This window comes from Argiope bruennichi, chromosome 7 (genome assembly GCF_947563725.1).
Source record: "Argiope bruennichi chromosome 7, qqArgBrue1.1, whole genome shotgun sequence".
Lineage (NCBI taxonomy): Eukaryota > Metazoa > Arthropoda > Arachnida > Araneae > Araneidae > Argiope > Argiope bruennichi.
Window position 1 is genome coordinate 66,413,463 of NC_079157.1, and position 20,715 is coordinate 66,434,177.

General features: G+C 28.8%; 1 protein-coding gene across 1 annotated transcript in view; it reads left to right on the forward strand.

The window, feature by feature from the left end:
- Positions 1 to 20,715, forward strand: part of LOC129975401 (QRFP-like peptide receptor) — a 133,510-nt gene that overhangs the window by 106,940 nt on the left and 5,855 nt on the right. Inside the window, exons 2-3 of the mRNA XM_056088464.1 lie at positions 3,303 to 3,663; positions 19,505 to 19,846. Coding sequence (XP_055944439.1) covers positions 3,303 to 3,663; positions 19,505 to 19,846 — 703 coding nt within the window. The remainder of the gene's footprint in view (positions 1 to 3,302; positions 3,664 to 19,504; positions 19,847 to 20,715) is intronic.

The window sequence follows — 20,715 nt, forward strand, 5'->3', positions numbered from 1 at the left end:
CTTTTAGGACCGTATTTACAGAAAATTCATTATTAAACAATTCTTTTGCTAAGTTTTTTTGAAAAAATTTACTTGATGAATCATAGTAAAAAGTAAAAAATATAAATATTTGGAGTTATATTTTTCATTTTTAGTAAGTAAACTATACCATACGAACTAAAGATTTTGCGAGATATTAAAATTATTTAAAAATTTCTTATTTATTTTAGAGATTATTTTAAAGCAACTAATTGTTTTATTTTTTTTTATATAGTTCTTACATCGAAATTATTTTCTTAGAATTGGCGGTCAAACTTTTTGATTTATTCCTTGTTTCGATTTCGAAAATTATTTGCTTTAAAAACATGTTCTGCTCAGTTTTATATTCTTATCCGCGAAGTTCTTTTTCCTGAGTTTGTTTTCAATTGTATTTCAAAATAATAAACCTTTTCCCCTGAGCTAAACACTTGTGAATGTTTAAATTCCATTTTTAATGCCGCCGGTTGAGTTACAGGAAATTTAAAAACTGAAAATGTAAGAAGTGTATCGTCCCATTTTCATTTTAAATTAATGGCGAAAGGATATTTTAGAACTTCTCAGTGTTCTCACTTTCTTAAACAATAAGAAAAAGGTTTTTTTAAAGGGGATATATTCTTTTGGTGATTTTTTTTTGAAGAAGTCTAGACGATAAACAAGATGTTAAGACTCTTCATTGCATAGCTAATTTCTGAAATATTTATATCCGTAGTACAGGATCTTGAAACCACATTTGTAATTCAAATTTTCTTTTATGAAAACTTTTTAAACTTCTCCTTTCTTATTATTTTCTTTTTTCATTCTGTCTCCGTATGAATTTCAAATTTATGGAAGATTTTTTATTACCTTTATTAGTAATATTGTTTCATATAAACGCATATTAATTTTTTTTAAAAAAATGTTTAGAATCTAATTTAACTTGAGTGTTTCCATCCTTTAATTAAAGAAAAATGTTTCTTTTGCAATTAAGGCCTTATTGTAAAGTTTAGTTATGAAGAAACAAGGTTTTCCCTTTTAAAACTAAATTTAAACAGTAATTTTATAATACCTCGAGAAAAAAAATCTGCCAAACGATGAAAGTAAGAAATGTATTAAATTCTGTGTAATAAAGAATGTATTCAAAAATATCTTTGAAAATTATTGATATATTTTAATTAAACCCTCAAAACTGTGAATAGTTTTCAGTAAAATAATTAGTGAAAGCTTTGCGTAAGTTTCATGACATTTTTTGAGTACAAAAACTCAAAAACTTCCTTTTCAAAACGCGTAGTATTCTGCGTTTTTCTTTTGATGAATGTGACAAAAACGCTAATATTAAAAATAATAACATTATGTGTTTCTTTCATCATTTTAGAATATGCTAGCAATCCAATAATTTTTAACTTTTAAATGCCCTAAGTTTCAAATTTGATACTACACTTTTAAATTGAGATCTACACTTGCAATTCATTTGTTTTTAATATCTGGCTGTATGCATATTACCATTGCACAATGTTCTTTTGAAAAAAAATTTAAAAAATAAATGTCAACTGTCAAAATTGCTCAAATAATATGACATATTGTTTTCCCACCGTATTGAACGAGTGATATATTTTTAGAAAAAGTTTAGTGGAACAAATCTTTGCCGCATTTCATTTTCCCGAAAAATAAAAATACTTTTGAGATAGTTGAGTATCTTATTTTTACCATAATATAATTATTTTTAGCAAGGGCTTTAATGTCTAAAGTATCAAAATTGGTACCTGCTTTTTTAAAAATAAAAATATATAAAATATGTTTTGTTATTTTTTAAAATTCTTTTTCCATTTATCTGGCAACTGCAACTAACACATTGATATTTTTAAAAAATTAAATTTAGGAAATCAGGCTTCTAAGGGTTAAAGAAAATATTTTCAATTTCAACGGAAGTTGCAATGTATTTCCTTCTAAACTATAATCTAGTGCTATTTTAAAGCTATTATTTATAATAATCTAAAAAAATATAAAGCCTTGAATTATATAAGTTATTTTATCATTGTTATTTTAAATGAAAATAACAAAAACTCGATTTACAGAAACTATAACTTTGTTTGTATAATTGCTTTCATAGATTGAGTGTATGATGTAGCTCTCTTCAACAATTATTTTCTGGCTTATTTTCTCTTAACCTTCGGAATAATCAGTGTTTATTTAAATATATTTGCACATTTTATAAATGGATATAATATAAATCTAGTATATGTTAAAATAACGAATTTGAGAAAACATATTGCCAAATCTGACATACCACCAGCTTATGAAATAAATATTCTGTTAAGCTTCATTTCTTTCTGTTTTAATTTGAAAATTAATTAGGGAAAAACTATAAATATATCAGCATATATATAGGACTAAGCCCCAAATTTAAAAGTATACATTTTTTAAATAAAAATATAGCGATTAAAGTTTGAATTTTAATAACTCTATATAAATTTTTATTTGCTTATTTATCTCCCTTTGTTGTAAAATAAAATTTTTTTATTCGTTTCACTGATAATTATTGTTTAATTAACGCTCTCAAAAATTTGAAAATAATTATTTCTCTAAAATAATGCAAAAAAAAGTAATAGCTAATCGGATTGCAGCTGGAAGAATTTTTACCTTTTGTTGCATAACTAACCTGGATGCCGATACGAAGATAATTTTTTTTTTATCAAAGCTTTACTCATTTAAAATTTTGCATTAAAAGATGAAAAATAAATTTTCAGAATATTTAGATTGCTCTAAGAAGGTGTGCAAAAGTTTTACTTAGGGAGAGGTAATTATATTTTCCATCGTGTAGTAATTAGACTTACATTCGATAACCAACAACTTGTGAAATTGTACTAACGGAATTTACAAAATTTTGTGCTTAGCAATTCTCGAATATAATTTTATAAATTTGAAAAGAATATTAAATTATTACAAATAGGTGTCACCCCCCCCGTCGGGCTCCTCGAAATGAAGATGAGATGCTTTAGATATGATGGTTGGATCTCGCTATTCTGTAGGGTACACGAATATGTGTGGGTGTATCTCCTCACATCGATGATGGGACATTCTTCCGTAGGGAAGGGTTGTACCTTGGCCGGTGATAGTCTTTAGGATTCAACCACAGTTCCCACCAGTGTTGCTGTTGCGACCGTCCGGTCATTCTGTATTTTTATCTATGTGCCTTCCGGTGGGATGGTGAGTCAGTGATATGACTTACAAATAGGTGTCAACAATAGATATTTTTATTAAAAATATTTGTACAAAATTATGGTTCATAAAGCAAATCTCTTTTGCAGATACATGGCAGTTCTTCATCCTCTGGAATCGCGCATGCACCAGACCAAAGCAAGAGCCAAGCGCATCTTATGTATGGTCTGGATCATCCCCTGCTTTGTGGCTGCACCCTTTCTCTACCGTGCAGCAGCTTACTCAAACACCTTGCAGAGCTCCTACGGCGAGATCTCCAGACTCACCTGTTTCACTAACCTGCCAGATAGTGTCAGGAAGGGCTACTACACTTTCCTGTTCGTCTTCATCTACATCTTGCCACTCACCTTCATTGCAGGGACATGCTTGCAGGTTGCTAGGTGCCTGCTCAAGGATATACCAGTGCATCGACAAGGAAGTATAAGAAGGCAGGAGGCCAATAGAAGGAAGGTACGAATAAAAGTTTCATTTGTTTTTGTTCTTTTATTGGATTACCAGTAAAACAGTCTGGAACTTGATATGTGATTTTAATATCCGGAAGACCACGTTTCGCTCCGCAGTTTTTGTAATTTTTTTTTTTCTTTTTTTGGCGAAAATACTTAGATATGAATTACTAACTGATTATATATAAATATTTTACAATCTTAACTACATATGCACTCATCCTTTAACCCTTTCTAGGGCCGTGGGAAGTATGCTTCCCACCAAATTTATCAATCTTTGTATGAGATTATATAGGTTGGCTTAAGTTCACACAAACTGTTTTAGAAAGACAGAAACTTAGATGCATCAATTCTTTATCTCGTACAAAATGATGTGTCTTGATTTATTACTTAATTATTAATTAATCAAATTAAACTTATCTAATAAGGTAAATGAATCCCTTTTCTTATTCTAATTTCAAGTCTAAAATATTTTAACATAATATGAATAGAAAAAAAATGGCCCTTGAAAGGGTTAAATAAAAAAAAAAATCTTGAATGCACATAGTTTAACATGTTTTTCGAAACACTCTACTATATTATTGTATTCATTTTACAGTTTATATTACCATTACTTATATTTTTGAACTTATGCTCCTCTTTTACCATGGTGGAATTAGGTCCGAGATTGCTCTATAGGACATTGATAGCATGAGGAAAGATAATAATAATAATAAAAAACTCTAACAGTTAGTTATAAAAAAAATTTCGTGTAAAATTGCGTTTTTTTAGGAAAGGCACTTATATAGAGAAACTGAAAATGTAAGAATATTAAACATAAGTACATATGTGAAAAAAATAAATCAAAAAGCGTCAGCGAAGCTAGGATCCACAACACACGTGGTATTCATGTAGTTCTGACCACTGTACTGCACTGGCCATACTTCGAAACGGACGTTGAATATATACATTCTAATCGTTAGTTAAAAAATGTTTTTTTTCTCTGTGTGTATAAAATTTTGCGTTTTTTCAGACAAGGTACTTGATAAACTTTAAAAGCAAAACCTTATCGAAATGCAAAATGTTGATTCAAATCGTTAGAATCGTTTCCAAGATAGACGAATTATATATATATATAAGAATTGCTCGTTTAAAAATATAAAATATCCTTCAGTAGATTAATAAATGAATGAAAATAACTGAGAATAGACTATGTTTCCGAAATTATTGTTAGATTCTTCAGGAATGACTCGAATGGATGGGGAAGATCACTTCCATATCCACTTCAAAATTCTATTTTATACTACAAGTATTTAAAGAAATGTTGAAAGCATCCTCATTAAAACCTAATAAGTATTTCATAGAATAAAGAAATACTATAAAGGTCATCCTTTATGCATTCAGGCAACGTAAGTGGAATAATGTTTGAATGAATGTCCTGCACGTTTAATGGTTTCTCCGCTTCATATTATTGTATGTTTAAAGTTTTTTTTATTAATTTTCTTATTATTTCCAAAGTTTAACAATTTCCAAAGTTTTCAGTAAAATAATAATAATAATAATGTTACAAAATTTTTTTCTTCTACAACAAATACCGCCACTCAATTGTAATTACTCAGCGCATTTAATTGCTATAGTTCAGCAGCTTTCTTGCTGTCTAATCCTCCAAGACCTCTTATTTGTCGGCGACTCCGACTCCTCTCACACACCACAACTTTTGAAGATCCACACAACTTCTTTTGACGATACACACGACTTCCTCTTCAGATTCAGATTGCCTGTCTTTTATAGTTCCGGGAGGCGGGGCTGGAATCTTCAGACCAATTAGGGCGTACCTGGCTGTATCTCGGGTCTTAGTGGATGGATCGTGAAAGTTCTGGAACTTTCCAGTAGTATCCATTTAGTCGCCAAACTCGCCAAATTCGTCGCCAAGTCGCCAAATGGTCGCCAAGCTCACAGGTCATTGACGCACAGGACAGATCTTACAAAGGGTCTTTCTTACGGTGATACTAGCCGTGATGGGAAGCAAATTACAAGTTTGTAACAATAATAAACTTTTTAAGCATTTCTGTAAATTTTAAAACGAAAAAATTATATCGTTTCTTTGAATTTATGCCCCTTTCATTTCATCATGCAATACAATTTTTGACCATCAAAGCTCATCTGTTTATTATCTCAATATAACCTTATATATGTGTATTGAAGTTAGAATGAATGATTTCATACCTGCTGGTGGGTACTTTTTGCTCATTGTCGTTTGTTTAATTTGCTAATACTGCAGTTAATTATGTCTTTCACCTTCCCATTCCCGAGATCATGCGAATCCAGTTGTCTCAGAATGCTGGAAATCCCAAGTTTCTCTATCAAAGAAAAATTTTCTACACACCTCAGATACCGAAATGACAACCCGTAATCTTAAAGGATTGATATTTAAAAAAAATATACCTTGCTTAACTTGTGGCTATTAAGCAAATGTATGCTCAGACAGCCGCCGAATGTTCTCAAAAGATCAAAGTTTCCCATCTGGGTGAGCGTTTCTAACGAACAAAGCATGCAACTCGAATATTCAATAAATTACACTGAATGTTGAGGGGGGGGGGGTTCAAAGTGACACTCAAATATCTCTGGTCTAGTCGCAGTTTTGTTGAATGGACGTGCGGGGCCTTTCAGTATTGACGGAGTTAAATAATATTTCCTTATTTTCATGAAATTGCAATATGCTAAAAAATACATAAACTAAGTGTAAATTTATCTAAAAAAATGCAAATTTACAACCTGCGTTTTAATTATTACACATTGCATTAAAATTATATTTTCAAATTTTATTATATAGGTTTTAACAATAAATTTAAAAAGTGCTTCAACTGTTTTAAATGATGCATTCCAATACCATAAACATTCTATTAGCAAACTCTTTTCTTCTTAAAAACGATTAATTTTCTTAAACAGAAGAAAGAACAGCAAATAACAGAAATTGGAAAGAGTTTTTAAGGTTTTTTTTCCCCACTAAGAACACGTAATTGAATCATTTCATGCATATTTAAAACGGAAAAAGATATCTTTCGTTAAAATAAAGTTACTTTTTACTTTAGCTTACGCTAAGTAATTGAAAGTTAAGTAATTGAAACATGAACTGAGATAAAACTTTCTGCGAATCTACGTTTTTAAAACGCTAATTTAATTGGTTAACCAAGTAATTAACCATAAATGACATCTTTCACTTGTAGCTTTAGGGCGTGAAATCTAAAATTAGAAACTATGGTACCACATGATGTAAAATTTGTTGCTCAAAGCAGTCTTTGAAATGCAGATGATAAATTTAAACTACTGTTTGTCCTAAATAAAAGTTATTGTAGTTTACATAACGAGCTTGAGAAATTACAAAAAAGCATTAAGGCGGGAAAATTTATGTAAAATATTGCTAAACATTTTAAATTGAAGATTTCTTTTTCTGAATTTAGAAAGATGTAATGTTATGCAACATAGTAATTGCATTAAATCATTATATTCGCAAAACATGTTTAATTTAATCTTTTATCTTCATGATGTTTTTAAATATTCTTTTACCTTTTAACTAATGTTTAGAAAAGTATAAAAAAGTTTTTGAAGGTATCTTGAATAAATTAACTTTTTAAAAAAAGGATATTACAGTTTTTCAACATTTCTTTGTTTTATTTTATTTGAAAAGCAAACTGTTACTTAGGGTAGGGTTTATAAGTTTTATATTATATTAATACTAGAATGGCAAAATTAACCGTGTGCATCTTTACTTGAAATATGGAGTCCATTTAATTGTTATTCTAAAATTAATTAATTCTAATTTTAAGGTAAAGTTGTTGTTAGAATACTGATAGGATTATTTAAATAAGCAATATGTGTTTCCTTTCATTAAAACAATAACTTATATTAATTAATATTTTTACATGTAAATCTGAATACATATTTTTATTATGATTTTTAATGACTTTAAGGAGTGTTATATTCGGCCATGGTAAGTTTGATTAAGATTTAAGTTTGGAAAAATGGGTTTGCTTAACACTAGTAAATATAATCTAAATTTAAAGTTAAATATAATTATAATTTAGACAAAAAAAAGTTTCCTATATCTAAATGCATTACTACTATTGTTCAAGCAATTTAAATTTTAAAAATTGAATTTCTGTTTATGTTTGGCAGAAATAACTTTGATAAACATTACAGATATAACAAAATTAAGGGTAAAGTAGCTTAGAATCCAAAAGTTCTAATAAATTACTATATAAACAAAATGACAAAGTGGAAATCATCATAATATTATTAAACAAATAAGTGAATTCCTAAAATTTATGAGAAAAAAAAGCCTTTTATTGTTTATTTATTTTCAAAACTATATTTTGAAAGTGTTATGTTTAAAAAGAAACTGTCGTTTTATTAAAAAAAATTATTTTAAGAGAAAAGAGTAAAGCATATAAATTATGCATCCATAAAAGTATTGTTACAAATCTGTGATGCTGCTTCCCAGCATAGTTGGTTCTATAGGAGGTCCCATAGTTTGGAGATAAACTTGGCGACCATTTGGCGACTTTGGCGCCAAAATAGATTATACCCGAAACATCGAGAATTTTCACGAACCGTCCAGTAGGAACCGAGTTACGCTTCGAACGTTCCTGATTGGTTGAGAGGCTCCTAGCCTCGCCTCCTGAGACCTATAAAAGGAAGCAGCCACAGCTACCGGGGAGTCGCGAACCAGTGGAGTCGAAGAGTAGTCGGAAGCGAAAGAGTCGTCGTAGTCGGGATCAACGGTAAAGAACTGGCCTTCCAGAAATAAGCGGAGCAGCGACGGAGTGAAGCTAGTGCTGAACTAAGCTGTGCGCTACTGTCTGTCTGTCTTGTTATATGCTGCTGTGTATGCTGTTGTTGCTGCACGTCTCGGCTGAAGATAATCGTCTTTTGTGCTGTATATAGTTGTCTTTGTGCTGTCCTGTGTGTCTTCGTGTAAATAAACGTCGTTGTTTCATTTTCTATTGCCGCACGCTAATTGAGTGTTCTCCACACCATATAACTCCCACCATCCAAACGAACCCTAGAAATTTCGTAACAGTATTATCTAATAAAAATTCATCGATGAAAACCAATCGATAAACTTGGAAATTGATATCATCATCAGGATTTAGTTGACAAACATTAAACTATTACCTTTTCCTTGAAAAGTAATAACTCTTCTAATTTAAAAGTCCATAATTCCTTTTTCGATATCTTCTTTTGGGTAAAAATTAAAATTCACTATATTATTCAATAAACCCATTTGCGAAAAAAATTATCAGCAAAAATATATATCCTTTATCTTGACGATTGTCCCACATATGGCAAAATAGGGATACAGAATCGAATCGACTCGTCTTACATAACACGGGATACAAGCATGGAGTCAGATAAACAACGCTATATCACTTCTATTGCAATTGTGGACTCAGTTTAACACATAGCATTTTGAAAATTACCTGCTATGTTAGGGCAACATAAAATACAAGGGAAATTACTTGATCCACATTGGTCTCAAGATTTTTATATAGCATAGCGAGAAGAAACGGGGGTGGAGGTCTTCCCCTCCTGGAAACGATGGTAAATTAATATGAATGGATAAATTAATATGATGGTAAATTAAAACCTCCTGGTAAATTAATATGAATGCATTTTATACAAATTGTTTAAATTTAGCAATCTCTAATTTCTAATACCACAGATAAAAATAAGTATTCAAATATTAAAAAAATATATGTATAATTCATTAATCAAAAAATTTTTGTAGTAAAAAAAACTAATAAGGATTACAAAGTAATAAATTATTTGAAAAAGTAATTAACCTGAAAAATAACAATGTATGGTAATTAATTTGCTAATAATATTGTTGTTATATTATAATTCTGTTAATGAATTTGATTTGTTGTCTTGGAGGATATTTAAATTATATTCTTTTTATTCCATTGGATTAAAATAATTTTAAATTGCATGAAGACGTCTTGCTAAGAAAAGATATAAAAAGGTTTTAATAATAGAGAAAAACAAAGGTAAGAATAAAAAAATGTAAAAAATGTTTTAATTTAATTTTTGTTATTAATTTATGCTTTATATGGAAGATCAAATCATAAAATCATAATTATTGTATGAAGGCGTCTTGCTAAGAAAAGAATTAAAAAGGTTTTAATAATAGAGAAAAACAAAGATAAATATAAAAAAATGTAAAATTTTTTTCAATATAATTTTTGTTATTAATTTATGCTTTACATGGAAGATCAAATCGTAAAATCATAATTATTTTGTAAATGGAAAAAATTATGATTTTAAATAGTATATAATTAAAAATTAATGGTTACTAAAATTTAGAAATATATTTCAAAACTTCAATTTTTTTGTTAATTTAAAAGAAAAGAATTTTTATTTGCAATAGAATTAAGGTTAATTTTTTTCACTAAAACCTGGGATTAAAATATGCGTATTCTATTTTAAAATATTTTATTACTTGATTAATAAATTAAGAAAATTTTTAAAAAAATATTTTAAATCTTAATATAATTTAAAAATCATTTTAATATTTTAAATCTCCATAGTTATTTAAATTGAAATGGGAATACTTTGTTTATTTATTTAGCGAAATAATTGGAATTAATTTTTATTTATTAGGATGTAATTTTATTGCTGTTGAAAGGGATTTATTTTAGTTCATTAAAATAAATACTTTAATTATAAAAAATAATTCGTTTTCTTTCGATATAAAAAATTTTAATGCATTTAATAAAAGTTAATTTCAAAACACAGTTGCATTAATGGACTAATAAGTAGTTATTTTTTATTTTTTGTTAGTTTTCTCCATTTAAACTTCAATATGTAATTTACTATTATAAATGTTACGAAATCTAGAAATTAATTTCAACTCAAAGTCGGTATTTGTTGTAAGGATTCAAAATCGCTGCCTGCAAACCTTCACCAGAATCTCTTCAGTCGGCGACTATTGCTACTAAATTCTTCTTTGGAAACCATCTTCTCGGGCTTTCCATATGCAATTTTATTTCAGAGCCATTAATTAGTTTTAGCTGATGGAACAGGAAAAGGAAACATAAAGCTAATTTTATGGACTCCAGTATATTTAAAATAATTTAAATTTATGCACCCATTTAAAATAAATTCTTTTCAATTCTACTTAATTTCTAAAAATAAAACCGTGTATATTTCAACTGAAGCCTTTCTAGTTTAATTTAATCTTTACATTTAATTTTTCTTTTGCTTCTTAAAATCCAGTAACTTTTATGCTTATTGACCTTGAAATAAAATCGCCTTAACTGAAAGCATCGCGAATCGTATAGAGCCTCTGAATTAAGAATTCTGAGGATTGTTCTTACGATTTCTTTTTCCATTTGATTTGATTCTTTCCAGTCATCTACGCCTCATTGTGCGCAATAATTGATCATTTGGTATGGCATTGATTTTTTTAAAATGCCACCAGAATTTCATAAAGTACTTTTTTTTCAATCTGAACAACTGGCCTGACTTTTAATTAGATAAAATATCATCTGAATTTCATAAAATAATTGTTTTTCATCTGATCAAGTAGTATGGTTTTATTTAGTTAAAATAGCCCTTTCATTTTATGAAATATTTTTTAAATCTCAATTACAAGTATAGCTTTTATACAGTGAAAATTTCATCTGCATTTTATAAAATAATTTTCCTTTCTTTTGAATAATATATGAAGACATCAAATAAGAGCTCATTTAATTTACAAGACTTTTCTAAAAGATATCGTAATCCTTTAATTACATATTTTTATACATATAATTATAATTTTTATACATATAATTATTTTTTATACATATTTTTATGAATTTTTTATTTCTGGCATGATGTGTCATATATTTGTATATTAGGTACCACTGACGATAAACTGTTTCTGATGGAATGTTACTAATTTTGAATTTCAATTAAATTTCTTATGTGTAATTGGAGCATGGTTCCGTCAACAAAAGAATATTAGGATTCAAACTGAGATAAAATTCGAAGTCATGTTATTTTAACAGCCTTACGCTTTGTGCAAAACTGTTAAATTGTGTCTATGTATCTTCCTAATGGAATCTTGTACCATGACGTCATTGTTTTATTAAATGTAAAACTATGTCTGTAGTATAATTTTGCGTATTATCTCTCCGTTATTCAAAAACTTCACATTCATTTTCTTCATATGTACTGTGCAAATAATAAGAATTATTCTTTCTAAACTTTAAATAGTGGAAGAAAATCTTACTGTTAAAGTTTGCGCAACATTAGAAATTATTTGAGAAAATAATGCGAAGATTTTTTTTAATGATCTTCAAATTTCAGGAAAATATTGCACTGCCGTTTAATTATTTTCAAAAATATATGGTTTTGAAGCTTGATAAAATATACCATATTTTATGAAATTATTATAGAAAAACATCAAACTCTCACAAACATAAAATTATAAATCAAATAAGATCGGAATCGTTTCGAGGTACTCATTTTCGACCTCCAGACAGTTAAATCTATACTTATATAAAGCTCAATGTGTGTGTTTTGTTGGCGCTCTACAGGCCAGACCGTTTGACCTACAGCTACCAAATTTGGTACATGTATACCTTGGAGGTCGGAAATGTGCACCTGGGTTTTTTTTTAAATATATAATTAGAATTTTAATTATTAATTAATAACTAACTTTCCCGCCAAAAAATTCTTTTCATTTTCCCCACCGCCAAATGACTAAGGCTTCAGTTTTTTCCACCCCACTAATGAGGCTAGGGTTAAAATTTTTCGGCCGATTATTTCAAATGATTCTGTTTATTTTCTTAATCTTTGATGTATTTAAAATTAAGCATTATTACTGAATCGATCTTTCAGATTCATTCCGAAGTACTTTTGAATTAAAATAAAACAGAATGAAGGAAATTAAAAATTTCTAATCTGCATAGCGTTACCCCAAGTGGCCTAGAAAAATTCATGCATTTGCGTTACCGTAACTGGAGTTGAAAATTCACGCATGCGCATTGTGTTCTGATTGTTGACAACGGATTCGGACTTGATTTAAATTATTTTTAGGTTAGTTGTGTGTTTTTGTAATTAAATTGTATTTATGTTAGTTATATATTTTTTGTATATGCTTATAGTTTTAAGTATATCTTTTTTAAAGTAGTTTATTTTCACCTGTTTTCGACCGATTATTTTAAACAATTCTGTTTATTTTCTGAGTGTTTGATGCATTTAAAATTAAGCATTGTTAATGAATCGATCTGTTCTTGATGAATCTGAGAAAATTTTGTTGATAAATTCTTGAGATATTACATAAATTAAGATATATATTCTTTAGTGCCCATAAAGTTTGGACGCTCAGTGAACGCTCAGTTTTCAGTAATCATATTATAGAAAAATGCTTTGTTTCAGTAAAAAATATTATTATATTAATTGCAGATTCATCCTTTCCACTTTAATTTAAAGCATAAATTCTACGGGAGCTAACAGAAACTTAGAGAGATACATATTACGTTATGACTGAAGGCCTTTATCATATTATGAGTGAATTATATGACTATCAAAATTTGAGGTATTAAAATATTTTGATGAATCTATTAAAGTAGGAATTGCATAAAATATTTAATTATTAAAATTTTAACCAACATTAAGAGTGGCGAACCGGCTGGTCGCCAAAGGCGGCTAGTATATAATAAAATTAAAATTTCGATTTGATTATTTGAGTCATATACAATTTCTCATCCCTTAACAGAATCAGGCAAAATTCAACGCATGCATTTCTTGGCATTTACAAGGATAAAATACGCTATTAAAAATTGCTATTCTCTTCTAAAAGAGGTAAAATGAGGATAGAAGGAGTTTATATCTTGTGCTCTTAGCTTTGGAGCATATCATAACATTACAAATAATAGTCCTGGTCCATTCACAGAAAAATAACTTTGCAGTGATATAGATTGCATTTCAACTTAAATATTTATCTAAAATTAATTTTTAAAATTAATGGAAATACAATTTATTTAATGCAGTTACATATATAGAAAAATGAATACTTGCTGAGCATTTGATACACCGGCTAATATAATTATAATATCGAAAATAATTTTGTTAACATATAGTCACGTAATTTTATTTGTATTAAATTAATGTGTTATGCAAAGAAACAGATCATTAATTTGGAATGATATTTGGTTAGGTAAATATTCAATTACTATATTAAAAGAATAAAGGCATATATCAATCTGAATTCAAGTAACTACATTATAATACAATTTATACTGGCAGGAATTTATTTTATTTTATTTGTTTACTATGTCGGAAGATTTTCTTTTATTTATTATTTCACATTATATATAAAATAATATAATCTCTCAATAACAAGACATAGTATATTAGGTAAAGAAAAACTAAGTTTAGCTAGTTTTTTTTTTTTTTTTGTAAAATTGTAAATAAAATAAATTTTATCCTGTGTCTGATTTTAAAGTTATAATATAAATCTAATCGAATTGCAAACGTGGGATCGAACACGAGGAAAAGGCATGTGAATCCGAAGCCTTAACCGCTACTCCAACTCTGATACCCTTATTCAATCAATATCTAGTTATAAAAAATATATCAATATTTATATTTAAAAATATTGTAATAAATATATCAATATTTGTATTAAAAAAATATTGTAATAAATATATCAATATTTATATTAAAAAATATTGTAATAAATATATCAATATTTAATTATAAAAAAAAGTGTTTATTTTTATTTATTTATTTATTTTTGTGAAAAATCTTTTTAGGAAAGATACCTATATAATTAAACTTAAAACCTAAAACCTTATTTAAATATAAAATTTAATCCAAATAGTCACAGCGGTGTTTGAGATACACGAAAAAAGTTTATACATATATACCATTATTGGTCGTTTTAGTTATAATATTTATTATTATTTCAGTCCTTATAAAATGCCACGGAGAACTGTGATGTGTAAATGTACCTAAGATGTTCTATAAATTAATTTCTTCTTAAAATTAAATTTTAATATCAAATTCCGTAATTCGATGAATATTTCTGGCACACGATTAATGCAAATGATTTGAAATTCTTATGATAATAAACACATTAATTATTTGAAAAAATAACAATGTTGTAACAAAGTTTCTTCTTCCAAAGCTGAGCAAAAAGATAATCTTCATCAAATTGCAACGAAAATAGCTTTTTTTAGGAGGCAAATCCGAGGATTATGTGCATTTTCTACTTATACGACTACTCCATTTACACAATCCGATTAGGCTTAGAAGCGCTGGATTTATGTGTCCTCAGCACCATATGTTGCTGTTTGTAATGTCTGCACAGAGTTCCGCCATAGGAAGATTAAAATAACTTCCTCTTTCTACATGAATTGAGGTTCATTTTAATTAGAAGTTAGATTGATGTGATGTGCTATTTGGTGATATGAATATTATTTCAGCTGTTGATTTAACTTCCCTTAAGTCCTGTATCAGTCTTGTAGTACCTTATTTTCTCGAGAAACAAATGTTTAATGATAAGGAAACTAAGGATTATTTAATAAATAAACTCAAACTCATTAAATATCATATTTGTAAAATAGTAACAAATAATTAGACATTATATTTTTTTATTTCGTAGTTCTTTTCACATTTATCAAATTATTCATCGTAAATAGTCTGCTGTTTTTTTTGGTTCAAAATTTTTGATAATTTTTTATTTATTTGAATTAAGGAGAATTTCAATGGAACCGAAAAATTTTAATGGTATGGTATAGACCTGGAAAAATAGATATCTTACATTTCATTGACTCAAGGTTATTTCAATCGAAAGATTGAAATTTAAGCTCCTCGCAACCAGATATCATAAAAAAAACAGATGCTTTTTTTCAATTACAGAAAAAGGTGTTAAATATGGCAAAATTAAAAAATACAAAACATCGACGTATTAAATGATGAAATAAATAATTTGGTAATTTCTCATCTGTTTTGTTGCTTATATATGACATTAACATCAAATAGCGCTGTCGGTAGCTAAATTAATATTTGAATTCCTAAAAATCTAAAATTTTGAAATGGAAAAATATTATGCAAAATAATATATTCATTTTATACCAACTGAATAATTAATGCAATGTTTCACTGGCAATAAAATTCAACAAATCCAATCTATTGAATTATTTTATGAAAAGGAAACTTTCATGGTTGAAAATGGTTATTATTAAAAACAGTATGCTTTCAAGAAGTGTCTTTGACAAAGCTATATATTATTTTAAGTAAAATTACTCTATATTTCAAATTAAATTTAAATAAACTATATATTTCAAATTAAATGTTAACTATAAATTTTTAATTAATCAAGAATATATATTTTACTTTAAAATAGTTTAAATATATTTAATTATTAATTAAATTATATAATTTTAATTAATTTAAATACTATGTATTTGAAATTAAAAACAATTTCGATAAACTTATTCAGACAAACTAAATGTGTACTGTAAACACATTACACATAAAACGAAAAGTAGTTTAAAATAGAATAACTGGAAATAGGAATGCTGTTATGAAAATAATGGGCATTAGTAATTCAAAACAAATAAATATTTCATCAAAGTAATCATTGCATTCATTGTGTAATTATTTTCATTACATCTCAGACTTTGAAGGAATGAGATATCAGAATATCCTTTAAAATCTGAAAGATAAAAATTGAAAAGTATTTTGATAACTTTATTAAATTCATTTGAATTATTTATTTTTCATATTTTAATATCGTTGGAAAAATTTACTCTTTTGCCACAATACAGTCAATCCCTTTCTTTCCTCGTTTTTAAATCTTTTTATGTCTCTACACTTCTTCCTTACTTGTAAAGAATGAAATTTTGTTTACTAACATTCTGATACTGATATATTCTCAATGAAAATGCATAATTATAATAATTTCAGAGTTCAGTTTTTAGTTAATTAATTTCTTTTGATAAATTTTCGTTCCACACAAGGGACGCCAGTGCATAATTTGAGTGAAAATTCATTCAGTATTCAAAAATATGTGTTGTAGCGAATAAAAAATTAAACATTAAAAATTAAAAATGATTTAAATAAAAATTTCTTCACTTTAGAAGTTAAAAAAAAGAATTATTATAAAAAGTTTTAAAAATTTATATTTTTTAGTTTATTTTTAATCAGTGAAGAATACTCAGTAATTGTATTTATTTAATGAATAAATATTTATCAAATGTATCAAATATTTTTTTTTTTCGTTTGAAAATTTATCGAATTACATATATAATATTTCTATCTTTGTTAGGAGAAAAACTAGATAAATTCTAAAAATATGTACATCATGGTTAGATATTTTTTCAAAAACGTCAGTTCTTTAAACATTTTCTTATCCGATAAGCATTGTGATAAATTAACACATACAATTTTGTCCTTCGTTAAGTGCTGATATTCTTATAAATTATTTCCTTCTTTAATTATAATATCGAAATAATGGAACAATTTTAAAAAATCTTTCTTTGGCAAATTTGGCGAACTGAGATGAAAAACTGCAAAATCCATCTATAATACATAATTTTTTGAAGGCATAAACACTGTAGAAGTCTGAATTGATGTATACTTTTTGCTAAATATTTTTAGTAGCTCATATGTTTTGGTAAAATTACGAAAGCGTTTCAAATGCTGAGCAAAAAGACTTTTGAGAGAAAATGTTTATTCATGAAATCAAAGAAACAGGAAAAGATACTAAGACATATTATTTTTCAATATAGCCACCATGGTTATTGAAGCCAGTCTGCTATTGTAAAAATCCGTTTATGAAACCTGCATAAAAGAAATTAGAGTCCTCGTCACGGATTTCCAAAAAACAGTGAGAAAATGATTGATTTCCAAAACCTGAGAATCAATTCTGAAATAATAACCTGCCAAATGTTTCTTCATCTATCCGAAGAGAGGAAAAATCACTTGGTGCTAGATACGGGTTTTAGGGAGAATGTGCTAAAGCTGTGCTAAATTATGAGTACCCGAGACAACACTCTAATAACAGGATAACTCGAGAGATCAAACTTGGTCTCTTCCTTCGAATTTCTCTACTGCATTTCGAACTTCAATCCCCGAGCATGTATCAATCTATAAAAGTTCTAGCAAAATTTTAGAGCTCTAGAGTAGATAGAGCATCTCTAGCTCTATCTACTGGTGACGTTTGAATGCTTAAATCGTTTATTCTGTTTAGACATATAATTTAATTCTCATGCTGAATTTATATAGCCATGTAGATTTTTTTATCATCTTATAATTTGAACTGCTTATATCCAAAGTGTGTATCAAATTCTTATATCTTCAGTGAAATTGAAATTATGCTAATGTGCACTAACTTTAATTGGCATGTTAAGGTTTTCAATACATCTTGCCGTTAATAATTCAGTAAGTAGTCACTTTTGGAAGAATCTGTTAATACAGACAGAGCTCTCCCACCGAATTTTAGTTTGAACTATTTATTCATCCAAGATAATCCATTTTCTTATTCTTTAGATAATCTAAATTAGTCTTGCTAAATTTCATAGTGTTAACCCTTTAAAGGACCATATTTTTCTAGTCATATTATGATAAAATATTTTTAGGCTTGAAATTAGAATAAGAAAAGGGATTCATTTAGCTTATTAGATAAATTTAATTTGATTCATTAATTAATTTGGTTCATTAATAATTAAGTAACAAATCAAGGAACATCATTTTGTCTGAGATAAAGAACTGAAGCATCTAAGTTTCTGACTTACTAAAAAAATGTGTCAGAAATTATGCCAACCTACATAATTTCATACAAAGATTGATAAATTTGGTGGGAAGCATACTTCCCACGGCCCTAGAAAGGGTTAATAGAGATTGTATTAGTTACAACAATGCAAAATGTATTGTAGGATATGTAATGGAATCAGTTGATCCTAAAACCGATTTGAAATTAACAAGACCTCACATTAGCATAACCGTATACAGTTACTCCAAACCACCTGAAGACGCACGGGAAAGATCTGAAAGACCGGATGCTGTAATAGCATCTGCGAGAACTAAGAGCCCACACTGGCTACGGGTCAAACCTTCCCGTAGGAGGATATTGGGAGCATATCATCAGAAACAGATAGCTAACCCCACATCATTTCTGTACCCACAGGGATAGAGAGAACCTAGCATTATTCCGGAAGCTTCTTATCCTTATGTCCGAGAGGCCGCGGTGGTCTGATGGTAAGGTCTCGGCTTGTGAGCCGTAGGGTTTCATGTTCGAGACCCGATTCCACCGAAGAACGTCGTGTAAGGGGGTCTGTTGCACGTCAAATCCGTCCTGACCAAACGTCCTCCGGCTGATGTGGTGTGGTGTGGAGAGGGGGGTGCCAGCTCAGGTGTCGTCCTCGTCATCTAACTTCGGTTCAAAATGACGAGGTCCGTCCCAAAATTGTCCTAGTGTTGCTTTATAACGGGACGTTAATATAACTAAACTAAACTAAACCTTATGTCCTAGGTTCCCGGGGACAGAATTTCACATTGGCATAACAAAACTGTCTACTTATTCCATCAGCTAGCATATTTTCTTGTGCTGCTATCAAATATTTTTTTCTCATTTTGCAAACTGTGTAGTTGTTTCTAGAAGTAAATTATTGTAAACTAGTTGTCCCGCATAATAATTCCGAATTTAAACAATAAAAACCTTTACTTTGATTCATATTGTGTTCATTTGGATCATATAAACTGAAGCTTGATTCGATCATTTTTCGAATCTTTATATTAAATAATAATTATGTTTAACCCTCGTTTCATAATAAGCATATTTACAATAAAATACTTGAACAAACCTATTCCAGGTGGCCAAGATGGTGTTGATGGTGGTTCTGGCTTTCGTCATTTCCTGGACGCCCTATTTCTTGGTGAGCATCATCACGCAATACCAAGCACAGAATTTCATGGAACACCACAATTTCTTTTTCACGATGCTCTGCATCAATCTGTTTGCATTCATCAACTCCTGCGTGAACCCGTTCATCTACGCAGCCATGAGTACCAGATTCAGGAACGGATTTCGGCGCTGTTTCCGGTTCATTTTTATGTGGGCTCTATGCAACGCAGGCGCAGAAGAGGAGAATTCTGCAGCCCTCAATCCGGCCAACCCAGAAAGAAATGCAAAGCGGGTCCGATTTCGATGTCAGGTATGATTTTTACTTTCTTGTATACCATGCATATATAGAAACTGGTGGGAGTGGTCCTCCCAAAACTTTCTCGTATACTATCTGAAAAAAGTTTTATCTCAGAGAATGCTTTGTATGACATTGGCTTATAATAGTTACCAAATATTTACCTTTGGCCTGAATTTGGCGATTTTACTGAATTCAACGTATTATCATTGGCGAGAATTTTGGCGATTAATCTCCCGCATGCAGTTAACAGTATCCAAATATCGAATTTGTGTTTTTAGACGCGTTTTTAGTTACCAAATATTTACCTTTGGCCTGAATTTGGCGATTTGACTGAACTTAAAGTATTATCATTGGCGAGATTTTCGCCGATTAATCTTCCGCATGCAGTTAACAATATCCGAATATCAAATTTGTGTTTTTAGACGCGTTTTTCTCTAACCGACTGAAACCAAAATTTGATACAAAATAAACCTATAATCACAAAATCCTAGACCAAATTGAATATTATTAAATCAGTGAGTTTCGGAGATATCCCGTTTACAAAAAGTTTTATCTCAGAGGATGCCTTGCATGATATTGGCTTATAATAGTTACCAAATACTTACCTTTGGCCTGAATTTAGCGATTTTACAGAATTCAACGTATTATCATTGGCGAGATTTTTGGTGATTAATCTCCCGCATGCAGTTAACAGTATCCAAATATCGAATTTGTGTTTTTAGACGCGTTTTTCCTTATCCGACTGAAACCAAAATATGATACAAAATAAACCTACAATCACAAAATCCTAGGCCAAATTTTATATTAGTAAATCTGAGTGTTTTTGAGATATTCCGTTTACAAATTTCTGGAATTACAGATCGATAGATGGTCAGCCCCTG